The 21,809-nt window shown below is 41.8% G+C and overlaps 1 protein-coding gene across 1 annotated transcript in view; it reads right to left on the minus strand.

The window, feature by feature from the left end:
• Positions 1-21,809, minus strand: part of lama2 (laminin, alpha 2) — a 384,202-nt gene that overhangs the window by 42,269 nt on the left and 320,124 nt on the right. Inside the window, 6 exon segments of the mRNA XM_084314199.1 lie at positions 4,799-4,981; positions 9,630-9,746; positions 10,166-10,268; positions 12,543-12,681; positions 13,846-14,009; positions 19,642-19,758. Of these exon segments, the coding sequence (XP_084170325.1) occupies positions 4,799-4,981; positions 9,630-9,746; positions 10,166-10,268; positions 12,543-12,681; positions 13,846-14,009; positions 19,642-19,758 (823 nt within the window).

Genomic DNA, 21,809 nt, shown 5'->3' on the forward strand with positions numbered 1-21,809 from the left:
CAATCATTAATTACGTATGTCACTCAGATCTGTAGACCTCTGTCATCTGTAGATTGTATGCGATTGTATGTATTGAGTGTTGAATAATATAATGCAAGCCTACTTTGAATGGTAAGTAACCCCATGCTAATATTAGCCTACTCTGAATGGTAAGTATCTTCATGCTAATGGTAGCCTACTCTGAATGGTAAGTATATTCATGCTAATGGTAGCCTACTCTGAATGGTAAGTATATTCATGCTAATGGTAGCCTACTCTGAATGGTAAGTATATTCATGCTAATATTAGCCTACTCTGAATGGTAAGTATATTCATGCGAATATTAGCCTACTCTGAATGGTAAGTATCTTCATGCTAATATTAGCCTACTCTGAATGGTAAGTATCTTCATGCTAATGGTAGCCTACTCTGAATGGTAAGTATATTCATGCTAATGGTAGCCTACTCTGAATGGTAAGTATATTCATGCTAATGGTAGCCTACTCTGAATGGTAAGTATCTTCATGCTAATGGTAGCCTACTCTGAATGGTAAGTATCTTCATGCTAATGTTAGCCTACTCTGAATGGTAAGTATCTTCATGCTAATGGTAGCCTACTCTGTGTGGTAAGCAACTTTATGCTAAATACACGCTTATGATTTCTTTAAGTGGCGAGTGACGTCTTTTTCGTGCTTATTTGAGAAGGGTCCAGCTGCACAGCTGGAGAGCAACGCTCTCAGGGCAGCGCTGTGACTGCTGTTCTGTCACTCCCAGCCTAGTAGTGGGCCGGTCGTTGACCAAACTTTATTTGTATTTTTTTAGAAATCGGCCCAAAGGCACGTCGGCCCAACGGGAAAATTTCCAGATTACCAGTCCAGCCCATGGCGCAGGCTTGTCACTGTCACAAGTGCGCATGCTTTGAACAAGTAACGTTAGTTAAAAGCAAAGCATGTCCCCTGCCTGGGCAGAATCGACCAAGTAATGCTGTAGCGATGCAGGGGGGAGTACCTTTGCCAAACATCAGACATTACCGGACATTTTCAACTCCCGACTGTACTTGTATATTGTGATATTTCTATAAAGAAAATAAAAATATATATATATTTTTTTTTGAATAGTTATAAATAGTTACCGAGGTCCAGACCTCGGTGACCTCATAGCTGGCTACGGCCATGAGGTTGAGTAAGTTGAAGAACCACTTGGAGGTCCATTTTAAGCAGGCAGTTTCCTATGAAGGTAAAGTTGGCTAACATTCTCTGGGAAATGCAAATGGATTTACAGTAGAGACCATTTGAGAAATTAATCAAAACTAACCCTTCTGTGATGTCTGTGGCAGGTAATAGGTATATGATTCAGATGTTGTAGCATATTCAATTGACAAATGATCTCTCTCTCTCTCTCGTTCTCTCTCTCTCTCTGGTTTAGGCAAGGTTTAGGTTCATCCTACTCCTTTTCAAAATTACAGTTTTGCTTGTTTGTTTTTTAATCTGTTTATTACTTCATTGTTTTATTACATATTAAAAAAAAAAAAAATCATTTTGGACTGCTGCGTGATGAAGAGGAGGACGCCGCCACAGCTGAGGCCCTTCAGAGGCTGTTCGATTCCAACAGTGACGAAGAGGAGTTTGTTGGTTTTGAGAGCGACAGCGAAGGAGAGAGGAGAGTGGCTGATGAAGCCACCCTGAGCCTGTTCGTTTCCGACACTGAAGATGAGGACTTTGGTGGTTTTAGTACGAAGGAAGAAGACGAAGATGAGGATTAATGACTTGACTTTTCTGGTTACAGCCGTGTACTGCAGTGAAAGGGTTAACGTGTGCCTTGGTCATAAGATCTGCCTATCATTTATTTTTATTTCTACTGTCCAAGTTTTGATATATTATACATAAATAGGGGTGGCATTCCCGTCGCCGTGCATGGCGGTGTGAGTGGCGTGCGGGCTGTTTTGTGTTTTCCTTCGGTCATTGCGTGTATGCAGCAGGACCTGTCTGTCGCGGAGGTCTTTAATTGGCATGATGCAACACTCAATGTTAGCATGTGTGTGTGTGTGTGCCTAAAAGCACAGCAGATAATTATGGCATCATTAACCGAACTCAGTCAAAGTTTTGCTTGCTTGTACACGGTGGTTGCAATTCCCCCTCCTCCTCGCAGTCCTCACAGCCAGTCGTCCGTGGAGCGAGAGTTAAAATACGTACATGGCTATAGGCTTCTAAAATGATTTAATAGGCTAAACTTCGTTTTAAATTCTTTAATTCACATTTCTTTATTTCATAAATTTTTTCCCGACATAATGCTACCTGCCCCGACCAGATCCGTGACTCCGTTGCATCGCGATACAGATGAATAGTATAAGTGGCTATCTTTTAATGCGTATTTTACCACTGGTTGAAATCCACTGCTGTAGATCACTGCCGGTACGTGCACTCGGAGCGCACCGTTTAAGTTTGAAAGTTGAAAAGTTTGTGTGTCTGAAACGCTATGTGATACAGTACAGTTTACACAGCACAGTACATGTTCTGTAGCTACTATTGCACTAAATAACACTTGAATACGTTATGCAAATATGCAACTTGTTTGTTGAAATGGTAATAAATGGGAGCTTCCTCAAACAGCCATCTCTTTCCCGACAATCCCCTCTGTGCATGAACCCTTACATATGGTAATTAAACATTAAAACAAATTACGGTAGTATATACCCAATGTCATGCATCTTCTTGAAGCGCGTATTGCAAGCTATATTCACGTATTCACGTAACTCGCATATATCCTCAATACATAACTCGCGTATATCCTCAATATCACCAGAGCGCATCAGGTGCATGATGAAATACTGGAGTGACTGACGGAGCGGGGAACATAGGACCCGGGGAACATAGGACCCGGGGAACATAGGACCCGGGGAACATAGGACCCGGGAAACATAGGACCCTTTTTTTTGTTCGGGAGCGTGCGGGACCGGGGAACATAGAACCTTTATTTTTGGAGTGGGGAACATAGGACCCTTTCTTTAAAAAAAACATAGGGATGACCCCACTTCATGCTAATGTTAGCCTACTCTGAATGGTGTGATAGGAACATCTTTATTTTTGTATTTGCCCTGGCCCCTTTAACCCTGGTCAGAAAATGTCTACAATGCACTTCTGTGGAAATTGCCTACGTGACAATCGTTCTTTTTCTGTTCTCAATTTCTACGTAAAGATGCAAGGAGACACACAGGTGTTTCTTTCAATCCTCCACACATCCTGCTAGACATCTCAAGACGTATATCATGTATTGTGTATCTACTGCATTGTAACCCGTTGCCAGGGCAGCACACGAAGCTTGTTAGAAGAAGGAAGTAGGTTTGTATTTTTAGTACAGACATAGCCATGTCTGAATTCCAGTATTAACATACGAAGCACAGCTTCTTAGAAATGTCTGATTCTGGGCAGCCCCCCCACCCCCGGTATCCTGCCTGTCTCTAGCATTTAAGCAGAGTCCCAACTTCAATCAGGGCTTTTAGCCACACCTTGTAAACTGAACTGAGACTCTATCAGCTTCTATCTTTGATTCAAGCAATCATTCTTTCACAGTTCCAACTGGGTAATTTGTTGTTAAAATGCCACCACAATGGTAAGTATCCTCATGCTTATGTTAGCCTCATGAATGGTAAGTAACTTTATACTAACGTTATCCTACTCTGAATGGTTAGTAATGTCATGTTAATGTTAACCTACTCTGAATGGTAAGTAAAAAGTGGAAATAGTCCAGGAATAACTATAGAATCTAATTATTCACCCCTACTGTAAAATTTGCTGTTTCTACATACGCCTCATGGGTCAGTGGCAGGTGTTATTTTTTTTTTTATTGTTGGTCTTCCAATAATTATGTCAGCATGTCACCATGGTAACCACTCTCCCCCTACATCCCCTGACAGGCCTCTAGGTTCGTAGGAACAGCAGGAAATGACATCATTGCTAGCATTGCTGTATGACATCATCACTGTACAACAGCCTGAAACAGCCAGCGAGCTCCAACAGCATGTGGTTAGTGGAGTTAACTAGTCAACCCAAGCTGTAGACTGGAGTTAACTAGTCAACCCAAGCTGTAGACTGGAGTTAACTAGTCAACCCAAGCTGTAGACTGGAGTTAACTAGTCAACCCAAGCTGTAGACTGGAGTTAACTAGTCAACCCAAGCTGTAGACTGGAGTTAACTAGTCAACCCAAGCTGTAGGCCGGAGACCATAGAATTAACAGCCTTCATACTTGAGAGAAAAACAGACAGACAGATGAAATACAAGACTCGTATGGTGTGCTAGTAAGCCTGACCTAGAGAAAGAAAGAAAGAAAGAAAGAAAGAAAGAAAGAAAGAAAGAAAGAAAGAAAGAAAGAAAGAAAGAAAGAAAGAAAGAAAGAAAGAAAGAAAGAAAGAAAGAAAGAAAGAAAGAAAGAAAGAAAGAAAGAAAGACTTCCATGCTGTCATGCGCTAGCCACAGATAACTTGTTACTTCAGATGACAGTAATGATGAAGATGATATTGAGATAAATGAAATATACATACTGATTGCTGTGGAGATATATTAAAAAAACAAACAAAACAAAACAGAGAAAATGTCAGATATGGATTGATAGAAATAAATAAATAAACCATCATAGCTCATGGTGAATTCAACAGGATGTATTGTCTAAAATGAACCAATAGGCATATATCTGCTAGACTAGTCGATACTTGAGCGCCTTACTGTCTGAGTACTTAACAAGCTAGTAGTTAAAACGTGTTCTTCCATTGTGAAACAAGCATCATTATTACTGTACCAGCCAGCCAATAGGAAAGCCCCTTACTGTTTTTGTCCGGGTCCTGGATCATCTGATTGGCTGCGTTGACGTTGTCCTCCAGGTTGCTGTAGTTCCTCTGAAGGCCGCGAAGTCGCAGGTTCAACCCCCCCAGACGCTCCAACACGTCGATGGCCGTAACGTTAGCCTCACCTGCTACTGCCTTGACAGCTGCTAGCTTAGCCACTGTGTCTGTACACACACACACACACACACACACACACACACACACACACACACACACACACACACACACACACACACACACACACACACACACACACACACACACACACACACACACACACACACACACACACACACACACACACACACACACACACACACACACACACACACACACACACACACACACGATTGGTTTATTCATGTCCACATAAACTCTATGGTGTTAGACTGTCCCTAGTGTAACTCTATGGTGTTAGACTGTCTCTAGTAGGGGTGGAAGTTGGAACGATACGCATTCGAACGGTACACCGTTCGGCACGACCTCCACGGTTCGGGGCGTCTGTGTATTGTTCGGTTCAGGGGATGCGCAAAATAAATTTAAATTCATTTGGCAGGGAGGGGTGACGCGCCGGCTGCTGGCAGGGAGGGGTGACGAGCAGGTGCTACTCAGTTTGTGTAAATTGCGCAATATAAATCAATCTTCATTACGACTTTAAAAACATAGCCATTAAGTTAACATTACATAGGCCTACACACAGGGCCGCCTGGGAGAAATGCGAGGCCCTGTGCGAGATTTAAACGCGAGCCCCCCCCCCCCTAAAAGGTAAAAAGAATTAAAATAAAATAAATAATAATATAATATTTTTTTTTCTTTTTTTTTATACAGTCAACATATTCTTAAATAATAGCGCTGCCCGAGGCTAGGCATGATACAGTCAACATATAGCAAGAGAGAGAGCGAGAGAGAGCTCCCGTTCTACAGTCAATATACAGTGTTATCGCTGCATAGACCCGGCAATGCCCCTGACCCTCCACCAGAGCAAGGCCAGAGAGAGAGAGAGAGAGAGAGAGAGACACATTGGAAAGAAACAACCCAAAACCAGAGCAAATTGAAATGCTATTTGGCCCTAAACAGAGAGTACACAGTGGCAGAATACCTGAGCACTGTGACTGACCCGATACTAAGAAGATCCTTGACTAGGTACAGACTCAGCGAGCACAGCCTAGCCATCGAGAAAGGCCACCATAGGCAGACCTGGCTCCCAAGCGAAGACAGACCCACTGCACACAAGATGAGGTGGAAACCGAGCTCCACTTCTTAACAACCTGCCCACTATACCAAGACATACTTCCCACAAATTGCAAACACCCAAAGAGACTTTGAAAACATCGACAATAACTCAAAACTCCCATACCTACTGGGAGAAATACAAGAATGTGAAATAAAGCCCATTTGAATTGAAGAGAGAGAGATAGATAGAGCATGTCTGTGTGTGTTAGAAAGAGAGAGATAGAGAGAGAGCATGTCTGTTTGTGTGTGTGTGTTAGAGAGAGAGCATGTATATGTGTGTTAGAAAGAGAGAGAAATATATAGAGAGAAAGCATGTCATTTTGTGTGTTAGAGAGAGATATAGAGCATGTCTGTGTGTGTTCGAAAGAGAGAGAGAGAGAGAGAGCATGTGTGTTTGTGTGTTAGAGAGAGAGAGCATGTCTGTGTGTGTGTGTTAGAGAGAGAGCATGTATGAGAGAGATAAGCAAAGATGAGCCCCTAAAGGATATTCAACTTTTAATGGAAGAACAAAACAGAAGGAAAAGATAACTTCACAAAGGCAACATGAATATACATAGATCCAAAAGGACAAAGATCAACACTTAAATCCAAAGAGAAGAGGGTCTATACCAGAGAAAACAAAGTAGCAAGGAGCCAATGGCCGACATCAGCTAAATAGGCTAACTGCAAATAGAGTAGCCAGGTACTGACACCAGGCCACACACCGTTAGCTACTACAACAGCTAGCCGGCCCGTTTGGCTCAATATAACGTTAGCTAGCCGGCCCGCTTTGGCTCAATATAACATTAGCTACAACAGCTAGCCGGCCCGTTTGGCTCCCGAGAGAGAGAGAGAGATATATCCACGGCGGGAATAGAATAGAGTGCATTAAAAACTCACCAAACGTCCAAGAGGATGGAGACAACCGCGTGGAGTTGACGAAGTTCATCTGCCGAATGACCGTCCTCTTCATCTTGGCATAACAATGCTGCACGCGCTCTCTCTAGGTTAGCTAACGCTAGTTAGCCTTTAGCTAAGCTAGCTACTAGCCGACATCATCATGGCTATCCTGACTGAACCACACGTTAGCACTCGATATTATAACATAGCTAAAGCTAACTAGCTGTCCCTGCCTTTAGATAAGCCGACATGGCTAGCCTGACTGAACTGTCTAACATGCAACAACTTTCATCTTCAGTCCATCTGCCGAATGACCGTCCTCTTCCTCTTGGCTGGCATAACTAAGCATAACCTCTAAAGCTGCACGCGCGAAATAGTCAAACGCAGCTGACGCATGCCGGCGTACACATGATGTAACCCCTCCCTTCGTTGAAACCAATAGTATGTCTGCTGCAGAGCCCCAGAGCTCCAATAGTGAGTATGTCTGCTGCAGAGCCGCAGAGCCAAGAACAAGTCACACACATTCTACAAACGTGTCTAATGTGAAATATATAAGCATATAAGCAAAACTAGATTTTAGGTCTGTGATGAAAAATGGCCTTGCGGGAAGGGGGGCCTTGCAAAAAAAAAAAAAAAAAAAATATTTGTAATTTTTTGTGCGAGGCCCCCCTTCCCGCGAGGCCCTGTGCGACCGCACTGCTGAGGCGGCCCTGCCTACACACATCTTGCCATAACGTTAGCACGGTTTGTACAACGCACTTTAACTATGGTAGCCCACCAGCTCTAATACAGCCGATGTTACCATAGCTAGTAGCTATATACTAGCTAGCAGAGGAGAACATGGGAGTGTGAGAGGCGGGGTGTTGAAAGACAATGATAGGTGTTTATTCAACATCCAAGAAGGCTAACATACAACTGTGTTTACTAACTCCAACCGGGACTATTGCCGCTTTTCCACTGCATGTTAACCACTCTCATTTCAACTCCGGTAACGTTAGAGTCGAGAAGGTCCAGAAGGTACCACACGCTAAATTGTCCGTGCGGACCCCCCAACCCATAGACAGTTCCAACTCACCGAATTACGTTAATCCACCACAGATGCACTCAATATTTAAATAATGTTAGTCTAAATAAATGTAGACAGATAATGTACGTATTTTAAAAATAGAATGAACAGAGCAGTGTTGTTTTGAAACAGTACAGTGTGTGTGTGTGTGTGTGTGTGTGTGTGTGTGTGTGTGTGTGTGTGTGTGTGTGTGTGTGTGTGTGTGTGTGTGTGTGTGTGTGTGTGTGTGTGTGTGTGTGTGTGTGTGTGTGTGCGTGCGTGCGTGTGTGTGTGTGTGTGTTAGTTTGATGTATGCTGCATTTTATATTAATGGCCTTCTAATTTGTTTGTTTATTTATTTATTTTAAATAACAGTGACACTTTTCATTTTGATAAGAGATCCAGCCATATTCCTTTCATTGTATTTCAAATACTGCACTTTAATTTCAAGCGGAAAACTAATCTTTCCATTAAGAACTGACAATCAGGGAATTTAAACAATGCTTATTTTAAAGAAAGGAAAGTCTAGTGCTGGTTGAGCATTTGCATACTTTATGTTGATGGCCTTTGTCTATAATGTGGCCACAAAAATACAAAGGTTTAATTATTTTGTTTGTTTGCACTAAGTTAATACTTTGACAAATGTTGAAATGTAGCCTATATTTTCCAGTCAGTTCTGTCTTTTTGTGCCAAACATTATTTAATTAAGGAAAACCGCTGTAAACGTTTTTTTTATATATATAAATGAGAAGCATGTTTACATATTTTTTTTATTAAAAAAACAACGTATATCGAACCGAACCGAAAACCGTGACCCCAAAACTGTGATACGAACCGAACCGTCGATTTTGTGAACCGTTCCACCCCTAGTCTCTAGTGTAACTCTATGGTGTTAGACTGTCTCTACTGTAACTCTATGGTGTTAGACTGTCTCTACTGTAACTCTATGGTGTTAGACTGTCTCTACTGTAACTCTATGGTGTTAGACTGTCTCTACTGTAACTCTATGGTGTTAGACTGTCTCTAGTGTAACTCTATGGTGTTAGACTGTCTCTACTGTAACTATATGGTGTTAGACTGTCTCTAGTGTAACTCTATGGTGTTAGACTGTCTCTAGTGTAACTCTATGGTGTTAGACTGTCTCTACTGTAACTCTATGGTGTTAGACTGTCTCTACTGTAACTCTATGGTGTTAGACTGTCTCTACTGTAACTCTATGGTGTTAGACTGTCTCTAGTGTAACTCTATGGTGTTAGACTGTCTCTACTGTAACTCTATGGTGTTAGACTGTCTCTAGTGTAACTCTATGGTGTTAGACTGTCTCTACTGTAACTCTATGGTATTAGACTGTCTCTACTGTAACTCAATGGTGTTAGACTGTCTCAACTGTAACTCTATGGTGTTAGACTGTCTCTACTGCAACTACTGTCTCTACTGTAACTCTATGGTGTTAGACTGTCTCTACTGTAACTCTATGGTATTAGACTGTCTCTACTGTAACTCTATAGTGTTAGACTGTCTCTAGTGTAACTCTATGGTGTTAGACTGTCTCTAGTGTAACTGTATGGTGTTAGACTGTCTCTACTGTAACTCTATGGTGTTAGACTGTCTCTACTGTAACTCTATGGTGTTAGACTGTCAGTGGTGTCTCTTACCATTGGGGATCGCGTGGAGCGTTGCCATGGTTTCGTTGAGCGCTCTCAACAAGTCAGTGTTTTTATCCCCTGCTGCTTTCATCCGTCCCTTCAGACCAGCCACACCAGCGTCTTGCTCTACGCACGCACACACGGACACACGCACGCACACACACACACACACACACACACACACACACACACACACACACACACACACACACACACACACACACACACACACACACACACACACACACACACACACACACACACACACACACACACACACACACACACACACACACACACACACACACACACACACACACACACGCACACACAATGATGGACAGAATTAGCCTTTTTTTTTTACCTTTGAAATAAACAATTTAAAACTAAACAGACAGACAGACAGACAGACAGACAGACAGACAGACAGACAGACAGACAGACAGACAGACAGACAGACAGACAGACAGACAGACAGACAGACAGACAGACAGACAGACAGACAGACAGACAGACAGACAGACAGACAGACAGACAGACAGTACCGTTGACATCATTGTGGAGTTGGTTAGCCTGGTCCAACAGTTTCTGACTCTTCTGAAGGGAACCTTTAGCTGCTTCTTTCACTGGCACATCTGGACCTGAAACCTACATGCACACACACACACACACACACACACACACACACACACACACACACACACACACACACACACACACACACACACACACACACACACACACACACACACACACACACACACACACACACACACACACACACACACACACACACACACACACACACACACACACACACACACACACACACACACACACACACACACACAGATTGATGGACATATACATACACACAAATGAAAGAAAACGTGTAATTGTCCATGTATTGAAATTGTTCAAAATTCCCATGGGGCACACACACACACACACATTGGTATACATTTGCATACCTTTGCTCTTTTATGATCAAAGCAACACATTTACATGTAATAATAACCTTAGAGGACAAGAAATTCTATTTAGTTAACCTCTCTACCTCTCTCTGTCTCTACTCTCTACCTCTCTGTCTCTACCTCTCTCTGTCTCTCTCTCTCTCTGTCTCTCTCTCTATCTCTCTCTCTCTCTCTCTCTCTCTCTCTCTCTCTCTCTCTCTCTCTCTCTCTCTCTCTCTCTCTCTCAATTCAATTCAATTTCAATTAAATTCAAATGGGCTTTATTGACATGGGAAACATACGTTTACATTGCCAAAGCCAAACAAAACAAAACAATCAAACAGAGAAAACAAAAGAAATCAGTACATTACAGACGGAATTTCTTGTACAGTCTTTATGGTGGTTGCATTTCGCTGGATGTCCTTTTCTTGTCACAGCAGCTCACAAATCTTGCTGCTGTGTTTGCACATTCTTGTATTTCTCCCAGTAGGTATGGGAGTTTTGAGTTATTGTCCATGTTTTCAAAGTCTCTTTGGGTGTTTGCAATTTGTGGGAAGTATATGTCTCTGATGTCTTGGTATAGTGGGCAGGTTGTTAAGAAGTTGAGCTCGGTTTCCACCTCATCTTGTGTGCAGTGGGTGCATAGTCTGTCTTCGCTTGGGAGCCAGGTCTGCCTATGGCGGCATTTCTCAATGGCTAGGCTGTGCTCGCTGAGTCTGTACCTAGTCAAGGATCTTCTTAGTTTTGGGTCAGTCACAGTGCTCAGGTATTCTGCCACTGTGTACTCTCTGTTTAGGGCCAAATAGCATTTAAATTTGCTCTGGTTTTGGGTTGTTTCTTTCCAATGTGTCAGATAGTTTTCTTTTTGTTTTCTTATAATTTGATTTAGTCCAGTGTGGTTTCTGTCTGGTGGCTCTGCTTGTGTTTGTGAGCAGAGTCCCAGAACCATCTGGCTGAGTGGGCATCTATTGAGGGTCTCTCTTTGGGTGAGGGCTTTGTTGTGGAGTGTGTCTGGGTCGCTTTCTTTTAGGTGATTGTGGAATTTGAATGCTCTTTTTAGAATTTTGATGAATAGTTCTGCTCTGCATGCGTTATTTGGCGTTTTCCGTTGGGTGCGGAGAATGGATTTGCAAAATTCTGCATGCAGAGTCTTAATTGGGTGTTTGTCCCATTTGGTGAAGTCTTGGTTTGCAAGTGGGCCCCAGACTTCACAACCATATAGGGAAATCGGTTCTATGACGGAGTCTAATATTTTTAGCCAGATTTTGATTGGAATGTCTAACTTGATGTTCCTTTTTATGGCATAAAAAGCCCTTCTTGCTTTGTCTCTCAGGTCGTTCACACCTTGATTGAAGTTCCCTGTAGCACTGATGTTTAGGCCGAGATATGTGTAGTTTTTTGTGTGTTCTAGGGAAATTGTGTCTAGGAGGAATTTGTGTTTTTGTTGTTGTAGGCTGGGCCTTTTTTGGAATATCATAATTTTAGTTTTGTTTAGGTTTACTGTCAGTGCCCATGTCTCTCTCTCTCTCTCTCTCTCTCTCTCTCTCTCTCTCTCTCTCTCTCTCTCTCTCTCTCTCTCTCTCTCTCTCTACCTTCATACATCTCACTCTCTCTGTTTCTACCTCACTCGACCTATCTCTACTATTCTCTCTCTATAGAGGAGAGGAGGAGAAAGGAGAGAGGAGAGAGGAGAGAAGAAGTTCTTTGATCTGTTAACCGTGACCAATGGAGTCTATAAGAGCAAACATCACAGGCATCACACGCACACGCACACACACACACACACACACACACACACACACACACACACACACACACACACACACACACACACACACACACACACACACACACACACACACACACACACACACACACACACACACACACACACACACACACACACACACACACACACACACACACACACACACACACACACACACACACACACACACAAAGTTCTCACCAGGGTCAGAGCCTCTCCAGATCTCTGTTTCGCTGTCTTGGCTTCTTTCTCTGCTGCATCAATGTTTCCTTTTATGTTACTGTACGCTTTAAACGCTGCTGTTGCATTAAAGGACAGATTCTTAGCTTCGGCCAGGATACTAGAGAGAGGAGACGAGGAGAGGAGGGGAGGAGGAGATGAATAGAGGAGCAGAGGAGATGCGAGGAGAGGGGAGGAAATGAGAGAGGAGAGAAGAAGAGAGGAGAGGAGAGAATAGGAAAGGAGAGGAGACCGGAGAGGAGAAGACAGGAGAGGAGAGGAGAAGACAGGAGATGACAGAAGAGGAGAGCAAAGGAGAGGAGAGCAGAGGAGATGAGAGTAGAGGAGACAGGAGGAAAGTAGAGGAGAGCAGAGGAGAAGAGAGAAGATTAAAAGATAGGAGAGAAGAGGAGACAGAATGAGAGGAGAAGAGAGGAGAAGGGGAGAAGAGGAGAGATGAAGGGGGGAGATGACAGCAGAGGAGAGGAGGTCAGAGGATAGGAGAAGAGAGGAGAGGGGGGGAAAGGGAGATGAGAGGAGATAAGAGGGGATAGAATAGGAAAGGAGAGGAGGCAGAAGGAAATTAGATGAGAAGAGAAGAGGAGAAGGGAAGATGGGAGAGGAGAGCAGAGGATAGGAGAAGAGAAAAGAAGAGAGGAGAGGTGAAGAGAGGAGATGACAGCAGAGGAGAGCAGAAGAGAAGAAATTAGATGAGAGGAGAAGAGGAGAAGGGAAGATGGGAGAGGAGAGCATAGGAAAGGAGACATGAGGAAAGGAGGGGAGAGGAGATGAGAGGAGATGAGAGGAGATGAGAGGAGAGGAGAAGAGATGACAGGAGAGCAGAGGAGAGGAGAAGAGAAGAGAAGAGACAAGATGAGACGAAAAGAGGGGAGATGAAAAGAGAGGAGAGGATATAATAGAAAAGGAGATGAGACATAAGGAAAGGAGAGGAAAGGAGGAGAAGAGGGGGGAGGAGAGCAGGAGATGAGAAGAAAAGCGAGGAGAGGAAATGAGAGGAGAAGAAAGGATAGGTTAGAATAGGAAAGGAGAGGAGACAGAAGGAAAGGAGAGGAGAGAAGATGATCAGACGAGAGAACAGCAGAGGAGAGGAGGAGAGGAGGTCAATTTAATAATTGTTCCAAGACCCAACACACCACCATGGTCGAATAAAATGTGTTTGTGCATGTGTGTACGTGCATGTGTGTGTGTGTGTGTGTGTGTGTGTGTGTGTGTGTGTGTGTGCGTGTGCGTGTGTGTGCGTGTGTGTGTGTGTGTGTGTGTGTACCTGTCCAAAATCCCAGATGATTGGTTCAGCTGCTGGGCGTGTCTCTCAGCATCCTGCACATGGTTGGCCAGGCTACCGTCACTCAAGCCATCGCTAAGGCGGCTGACCCGGTAGTCCAATTGCTCATGAATAGGACCCAACTCTCTATCCATCTCCTCTAAGTCCTAGAGAGAGAGAGAGAGAGAGAGAGAGAGAGAGAGAGAGAGAGAGAGAGAGAGAGAGAGAGAGAGAGAGAGAGAGAGAGAGAGAGAGAGAGAGAGAGAGAGAGAGAGAGAGAGAGAGAGAGAGAGAGAGAGAGAGAAAGATGATATAAATGTTCGAGAAGGTGATACATGGTTCCACAATGTTCTATTCTAAGGTTCAAGAAGGTAATATATTATTCCACAATGTTCTATTCAAATGTTCTAGAAGGTAATACATGGTTCCACAGTGTTCTATTCTAAGGTTCAATAAGGTAATTATATGGTTCCACAATGTTCTATTATAAGTAGGGCTGTCAATAAAGTCTTTCCCTAGTGGGAAGGCCGCTGGCCCGGATGGGTATGGGGCGGAGTTTTATAAAGCTTACAGTGATATTTTGGCCCCTCTACTTCTTAGAATGATTCAACATTCTATCACTAATAATGTCTTCCCTGACTCCCTCTACGAAGCGAATGTGTGCCTTTTACTCAAGAAAGGTAGGGATGGGACGGATCCAGCAGGGTTCCGGCCTATACGTTTGTTAAATTTTGACCAAAAGACAGTTGCCAAGGTGTTGGCCACTAGGTTGGCTCAGCATGTCGGATCTCTCGTCCACTCCGACCAAACGGGATTCATTCCTGGCAGGCTTGCTTTTTCTAATATTCGGAAATTACTAAACATATTGTACTCTAACCAAAGAAAGGACACTAAGCCGGCGATCATATCACTTGACGCTGAAAAGGCATTCGACCAGATCGAATGGAAATATATCTTCAGTGTCCTCCAGCGCTTTGGTTTCGGTGACAGGTTTCGTTCTCTTATTGGAATGTTGTATGCTCATCCGAGAGCTTCCATTCTTACCAATTCTGATAGGTCTGACTCCTTCCCACTCCATCGCGGCACCCAACAAGGTTGTTGTATTAGTCCCTTACTGTTCAATTTAGCCCTCGAACCCCTGGCTATCAGTATCAGGAGTCATCCCAACATCAAGGGAATAAAGTTGGGAAAGTATGAGAGCCGTATTATGCTATATGCGGATGATGTGGTCCTGTATCTTGCTGATCCTGCCTCCTCCGTCCCATGCCTCCTAGATTTAATCAGGCAGTTTGGTACTTTCTCTGGTTACTCCATTAACTGGGAGAAAAGTGTGTTCATGCCCATCTCAGGGAGCTTAGACTCTTCCTTTACTGACAGCTTACCCTTTAAAATAGAACATGACCACTTCACCTATCTGGGAGTAGTTATACCAAAGGATCCCAAACTCCTATTTAAACTGAACTTTGGTGAAATGGTCTCAAAATTGAAGAAAAATATGGAGAGTTGGAGAATTTTGCCAGTGTCTTTGGTGGGGCGAGTGGATGTCATAAAAATGGTGGTTCTCCCCAGGTTCCTTTACCTTTTTCAGAGCGTGCCTATTTTTTTGACTGCCTCTTTTTTTAAACAGATAGACACTATACTTCTGCCATTTGTCTGGGGCTATAAAGCACACCGTATTTCAAAAGCACACTTGCAGAAGCCAAAGCATATGGGGGGGCTGGCCCTGCCGGTATTCCAGCACTACTACTGGGCTGCTAATGCAAGGGCCATGACCTTTTGGCAAGATTACTTCATAGGTGATGCTACAGTAGCCATGGATGCCCCCAGGTGGCTAGACATGGAGGCGCATGTGAACTTAAAAAGCTTTGATTGATTGATTGATTGAAAGGTTTATTAACAGATTGCAGAATGGGTACAGTACAGTACAGCTCAATACATACAATTGTTAAGGGGATGCAGACCAGAGAAAGACTTTCGTCTTGTTTACATCAGGGTCCCCCATTTTCAATTCATCATAACATATATGACATACATGACATACAGATAGACAGTATAGCTCTCTTCCTGCAATGTTATTTTCTAAGTGTGATACGATTAATAAGATGGCTCTCAATAATTTTATCCTTCGGAACTCACTGAGAATACTGAGTCAAATCAAAAGGGTTTTCAAAGTACTTTCAACCTCGGCATATGCTCCAATATGTGATAATCATAATTTTCCCCCTGGTCAATCTGATATTGTTTTTTCACTATGGAAGGGAAAGGGACTGGCCACTATCAAAGATCTATATGTTGATCGTCACTTTGCCTCATTTAACGAACTTAAGTCTAAGTTTAATCTTACAAGCGCACACTTCTTTCGTTACCTGCAGGTTAGAAATGATGTCTGCAGTAATATCCCAGACTTTGAGACATGTCCTGCTGATTACCAGTTTTATAATCTCATGAGCCGATCACCAGTTTCAAAACACCTGATCTCTCCGACCACATTAAAGATGTATGGTCCACAGAGCTTAGTATGGAAATCTCTGATGGGATGTGGGAGGAGGGACTTAGCAGGATACATAAATGTTCTATTAATGCCAGAGTCCAACTTATACAGTTTAAGGTCATTCACAGACTACATTACTCTAAAACTAAACTGCATAGAATCTATCCCTCTGTATCGCCTCTCTGTGATCGTTGCATGTCCGCAGAGGGTAATCTTTCACATATGTTTTGGTTTTGTCCCAAGCTATTTAAGTACTGGGTAGACATTTTTGACTGGTACACCAAGGCGTATAAAAGAGAGATTGCCCCAGACTGCCTTCTAGCTCTACTCGGCTGTTCAGCTAACACTGCGGAATTACCTTACAATGAGCAGGAGGCCCTGATGTTTGGTATGGCTGTGGCCAAAATAATTATCCTTAAGGAATGGAAAGACACGTCGTCTCCAAGTTTTAAAAGATGGCTCACTGAGATGGTCTCCTCTCTGCAGCTGGAAAGCATCCGTCACAGTAGGTCTGAGACCTCGAACAAATTTAATATGATATGGGGTCCCTTTTTGGAATGCTTAGCTAGAACATAAGTGCTTCTCAATGTCCTCCCATGTATTTTCTGTACTGTGTATGTATATATATATATATATATATATATATATATATATATATATATATATATATATATATATATATATATATATTAGTGCTGTCAAACGATTAAAATATTTAACTCGATTAATCGCATGATTGTCCATAGTTAACTCGCGATTAATCGCAAATTAATCGCATTTTTATTTAATTTTTTTTTACCTTAAACAGATCTTTTTCAAGTTCCAACTTTTAATACTCTTATCAACATGCGAGTCAACAAATGCTTGCTTTGTACAAAAGGATGACCCTCATGCATTGCAAATTTGCATCAAATTCAAAACAGATTGATGCACAAAATAACTTAAAAGAAAATAATAATTTAAAACAATGAATAAAGTGTGCATGAAATAATAGGGGAAAGAAAACGTTAGGAACTTGTTACATTCACACACACAAGGGCTGATTAATCACACACCCCCCTCTCTCCCTCACACACACTCTCCCAGCTCTTTTGCCCCTTCCTCATCTCTCTCACCCCCCTCTCTCTCTATATCTCACACACACACACACACACACACACACACACACACACACACACACACACACACACACACACACACACACACACACACACACACACACACACACACACACACACACACACACACACACACACACACACACACACACTTCAGAAACAAACATAGTATCAATGAGAGCATCAATAATACACCTGAGTGAAGTCTAGTAAAAAAAAAAAAAAAAAAAAAAAAAAAAATTTAGTTAATCTTGAGTTAAAAAAATTAGTGGCATTAATAGAATCGGGAGTTAACGCGATATTAACGCGATATATTTGACAGCCTTAATATATATATATATATATATATATATATATATATATATATATATATATATATATATATATATATATATATATATATATATATATATATATATATATATATATATATATATATATATATATATATATATATGTATATGTATATGTAATGTGTGTATATATGTCAGAGAATCAGCCCCTTGTATCCTTGGTGCACAGTATATGACATGGTGTATGTTTGTTCATTGATGTGACAGTGTCTGGCAAGATACTGTTTGTGTTTTTTTTTATTTCTTTCTTTTTTATTTCTTTGTGTTTGTGATTTGTCTTGATGTGTGTTTGTGAAACTATAAAAGCTGAAAATAAAATATTATAAGTAGGGCTGTCAGTTTATCACGTTAATTAGAATAATTAATTACACAGCAAATTATCGCATTATGAAAATTAACTCAAAATTAATTTAAAAGAAATTATAATAATAATATATATATATATATTTTTTTTTTATCTCATTCATTCCATAAGAACGTAGAATACACATTTACAGACTTTTTTTTAATATGGGCCATTTGCATGTTCTTGGTATCTGATTCTAGGGACATCTATGGATCTCAGGGAATGTATTCCCAGTGTCAGAAATAGTGTTACTAAGCTTGAGTAAATTGTAATGAACCAAATGAGAATATCAATAAATTTTTTTTCTTTGACTGTGAATAACACCATGCTAAAATGTACCAGACCTGAACAATCTAAGCAAATTAATAAATGGAAGATGATTAAACAGAAGGTTTTGTAGATACAGTACTGAATTCTGCCATCCGGACACATGCCATTTGAAATATGATTATAGAATATAGAATATCAGGCCTAAAATGGTTATGCGATTAAAATGTGATTAATTAGATTAATTCATTACAAATCCTGTAATTAATTAATCGCCTGACAGCACTAATTATAAGGTAATACTGTACTGTACATGGTTCCACAGTGTTCTATTCTAAGGTTCTAGAAGGTAATGGTTCCAGTGTCCTAAGGTTTCAGAAGGTAGTATATGGTTCCAGGCTTGTAGTCTAAGGTTCTAGGAGGTATGTTCCCTTTAGTACCTCTATCTCCTTGTTGATGTGGTCTAAGGTTCTAGGAGATATGTTCCCTTTAGTACCTCTATCTCCTTGTTGATGTGGTCTAAGGTTCTAGGAGGTATGTTCCCTTTAGTACCTCTATCTCCTTGTTGATGTGGTCTAAGGTTCTAGGAGATATGTTCCCTTTAGTACCTCTATCTCCTTGTTGATGTGGTCTAAGGTTCTAGGAGGTATGTTCCCTTTAGTACCTCTATCTCCTTGTTGATGTGGTCTAAGGTTCTAGGAGGTATGTTCCATTTAGTACCTCTATCTCCTTGTTGATGTGGTCTAAGGTTCTAGGAGGTGTGTTCCCTTTAGTACCTCTATCTCCTTGTTGATGTGGTCTAAGGTTCTAGGAGGTATGTTCCCTTTAGTACCTCTATCTCCTTGTTGATGTGGTCTAAGGTTCTAGGAGATATGTTCCCTTTAGTACCTCTATCTCCTTGTTGATGTGGTCTAAGGTTCTAGGAGGTATGTTCCCTTTAGTACCTCTATCTCCTTGTTGATGTGGTCTAAGGTTCTAGGAGGTATGTTCCCTTTAGTACCTCTATCTCCTTGTTGATGTGGTCTAAGGTTCTAGGAGGTGTGTTCCCTTTAGTACCTCTATCTCCTTGTTGATGTGGTCTAAGGTTCTAGGAGGTATGTTCCCTTTAGTACCTCTATCTCCTTGTTGATGTGGTCTAAGGTTCTAGGAGGTATGTTCCCTTCAGTACCTCTATCTCCTTGTTGATGTGGTCTGAGGTTCTAGGAGGTATGTTCCCTTTAGTACCTCTATCTCCTTGTTGATGTGGTCCGACAGCTGGTTGGCCTCAGCCAGGAGGCGTTCTCCGTCTCCCAGAACATCCTGGGTTCCCTGTTTGACCACGGCCACGGCATCGCGCTTCCTCTGAGGGCAGAACACACAGGTCAGTGCACGTCGTCTATAAAGGTGTGTATTAGGGCTGACCCCTATTAGTCGATTAGTCGACTAATCGGTCGAAAGGAGCCGTAGTCGACTGGCCAACCTCTTAGTCGAATATAATAAAATAAAAATATATATATATATTAACACTTTAATCGCCATGGGTTAAATTCATAATTTACCATCCCTCGCCAGCTCTATTTGTCTATGGAGAAGTTCCCCTTCTTTGCAGGGCTATAACTTTTTAAATTATATTGCTAAATTGCCATTATTATGGCCCATTCAATGTCCTATATGTATTGTTCAGGGTGTAGCAACGTTAAACTTTTTCATTCACATATTCATACTAAAATATGGTCTAAAGTATAAGTATGTTTTTATCGTTTTCTGCAGCTTTCTCCAGAACTTGATTTATAGCTCCAAATGCATTATATGCATGATGAAATACAGTTTGATAGCGATCTGTGCCAGATAATAAATTTCAACTGGAGGTACTTCTAGAAGTTTCTACGTATCATCTGATGATGACCGGATGGGCGGGGGATCGTTTATAATTCCGTGGGCAGCGTTAGATGATTCATCCAGAGTGGGTCATATGTTCATCAGATCAGTTAGTATAGAAGACGTTAGAAAATAACGTTGAAACTCACCGTGGCTTCCTCGCGCCGCTGGCAGATGAGCGTGGAACAGAATTTTTTCTATTATGGGATGGAGAAATGCCCGATCCATTTCCAGGTTGTATAATAGTATATACGTCCAAATCATGTTGTTTTTTCGAGTTATTTGCACCGATCGATGTTCACTGTGTCAATACGGAGTCTCTCTAACGATAGCGAGTGGCCGGACCACATATGGATGAGCACTACCGGTTCAAAGGTTAATTTCCGGCTGGCGATCTGCCGATCGGCCACCAGATGGCGCTCTTGAACCGCTAGAGAGTTGAGTGGAGCTTTGCACTGTGTCTCAGGGCTCCGGAAAGGAAATATGATTTCGATGACAGATTTTTGAAATATTGACATCAAAGACGAGTTACGGCGTCTTCGGCAGAATGAGCATGGCTAGGAATGACGTGTAAACTCGTTCCCGGCGATCATAGTGTTAATATTTTTTTTATCATTCTTTCCAAAAGAAAAGAGGCCTAGAAGCGTGGCTAACGCTAATGGCACGCATACCAGAGGCTAACTGCCTACGAAAACAGGCACAGAGGCACTGAAAGAGGATTTCACACATCTAATGAACACACACTAGACTAGACAAATATCAAGATGTATCCATCAGTGGACCAATTGCATGGACAAGAAGCCTTCAGTCGACTCCTTCAGACATTAAGCACCCCCCACAGCCCATATTATACTTTTTATCTTTTTTCTTTGTCGACCAATAGTCGACTAACGGCAAATTTTGGCCAATCCTAGTCGACCATCCAAATCCTTAGTCGGGGACAGCCCTAGTGTGTATATATATATATATATATATATATATATATATATATATATATATATATATATATATATATATATATATATATATATATATATATATATATATATATATATATATATATATATATATACTGTATATATATATAGAGAAAGAGAAAGAGAGCGACTGTACAGTATGTATATATCATAAACACAGCAGCCACCGTGGCTGGATGTCAAAGCTATCGAGGCGGTTGGGGGCAAAAAGGGTAATGCAATTAATTGCACTTTGTAACGCGTTAAGGTTTTCAAATGATTTACAAAAAAACGTATGTGTTAATAATGACAGCTGTGTGTGTGCGTGTGTGTGTGTGTGTGTGTGTGTGTGTGTGTGTGTGTGTGTGTGTGTGTGTGTGTGTGTGTGTGTGTGTGTGTTGCTAGGCTTCAAGAGAAAGCCGAATGGAAAGCTGGACAGTCGCTCTCCTGGCTTCGGTGTGTGGTCAGACTGGCCGGACCTTAATGACATGTGTTGCTGGGCTGATGTTACCCTGGAGTGCGTGGGGTCTAACTCTGAGGCAGTGGCTGTCTCAGAGAATATTATATCTGACCCCAGTA

Source organism: Notolepis coatsorum (genome assembly GCF_963971535.1).
Source record: "Notolepis coatsorum genome assembly, chromosome: 5".
Lineage (NCBI taxonomy): Eukaryota > Metazoa > Chordata > Actinopteri > Aulopiformes > Paralepididae > Notolepis > Notolepis coatsorum.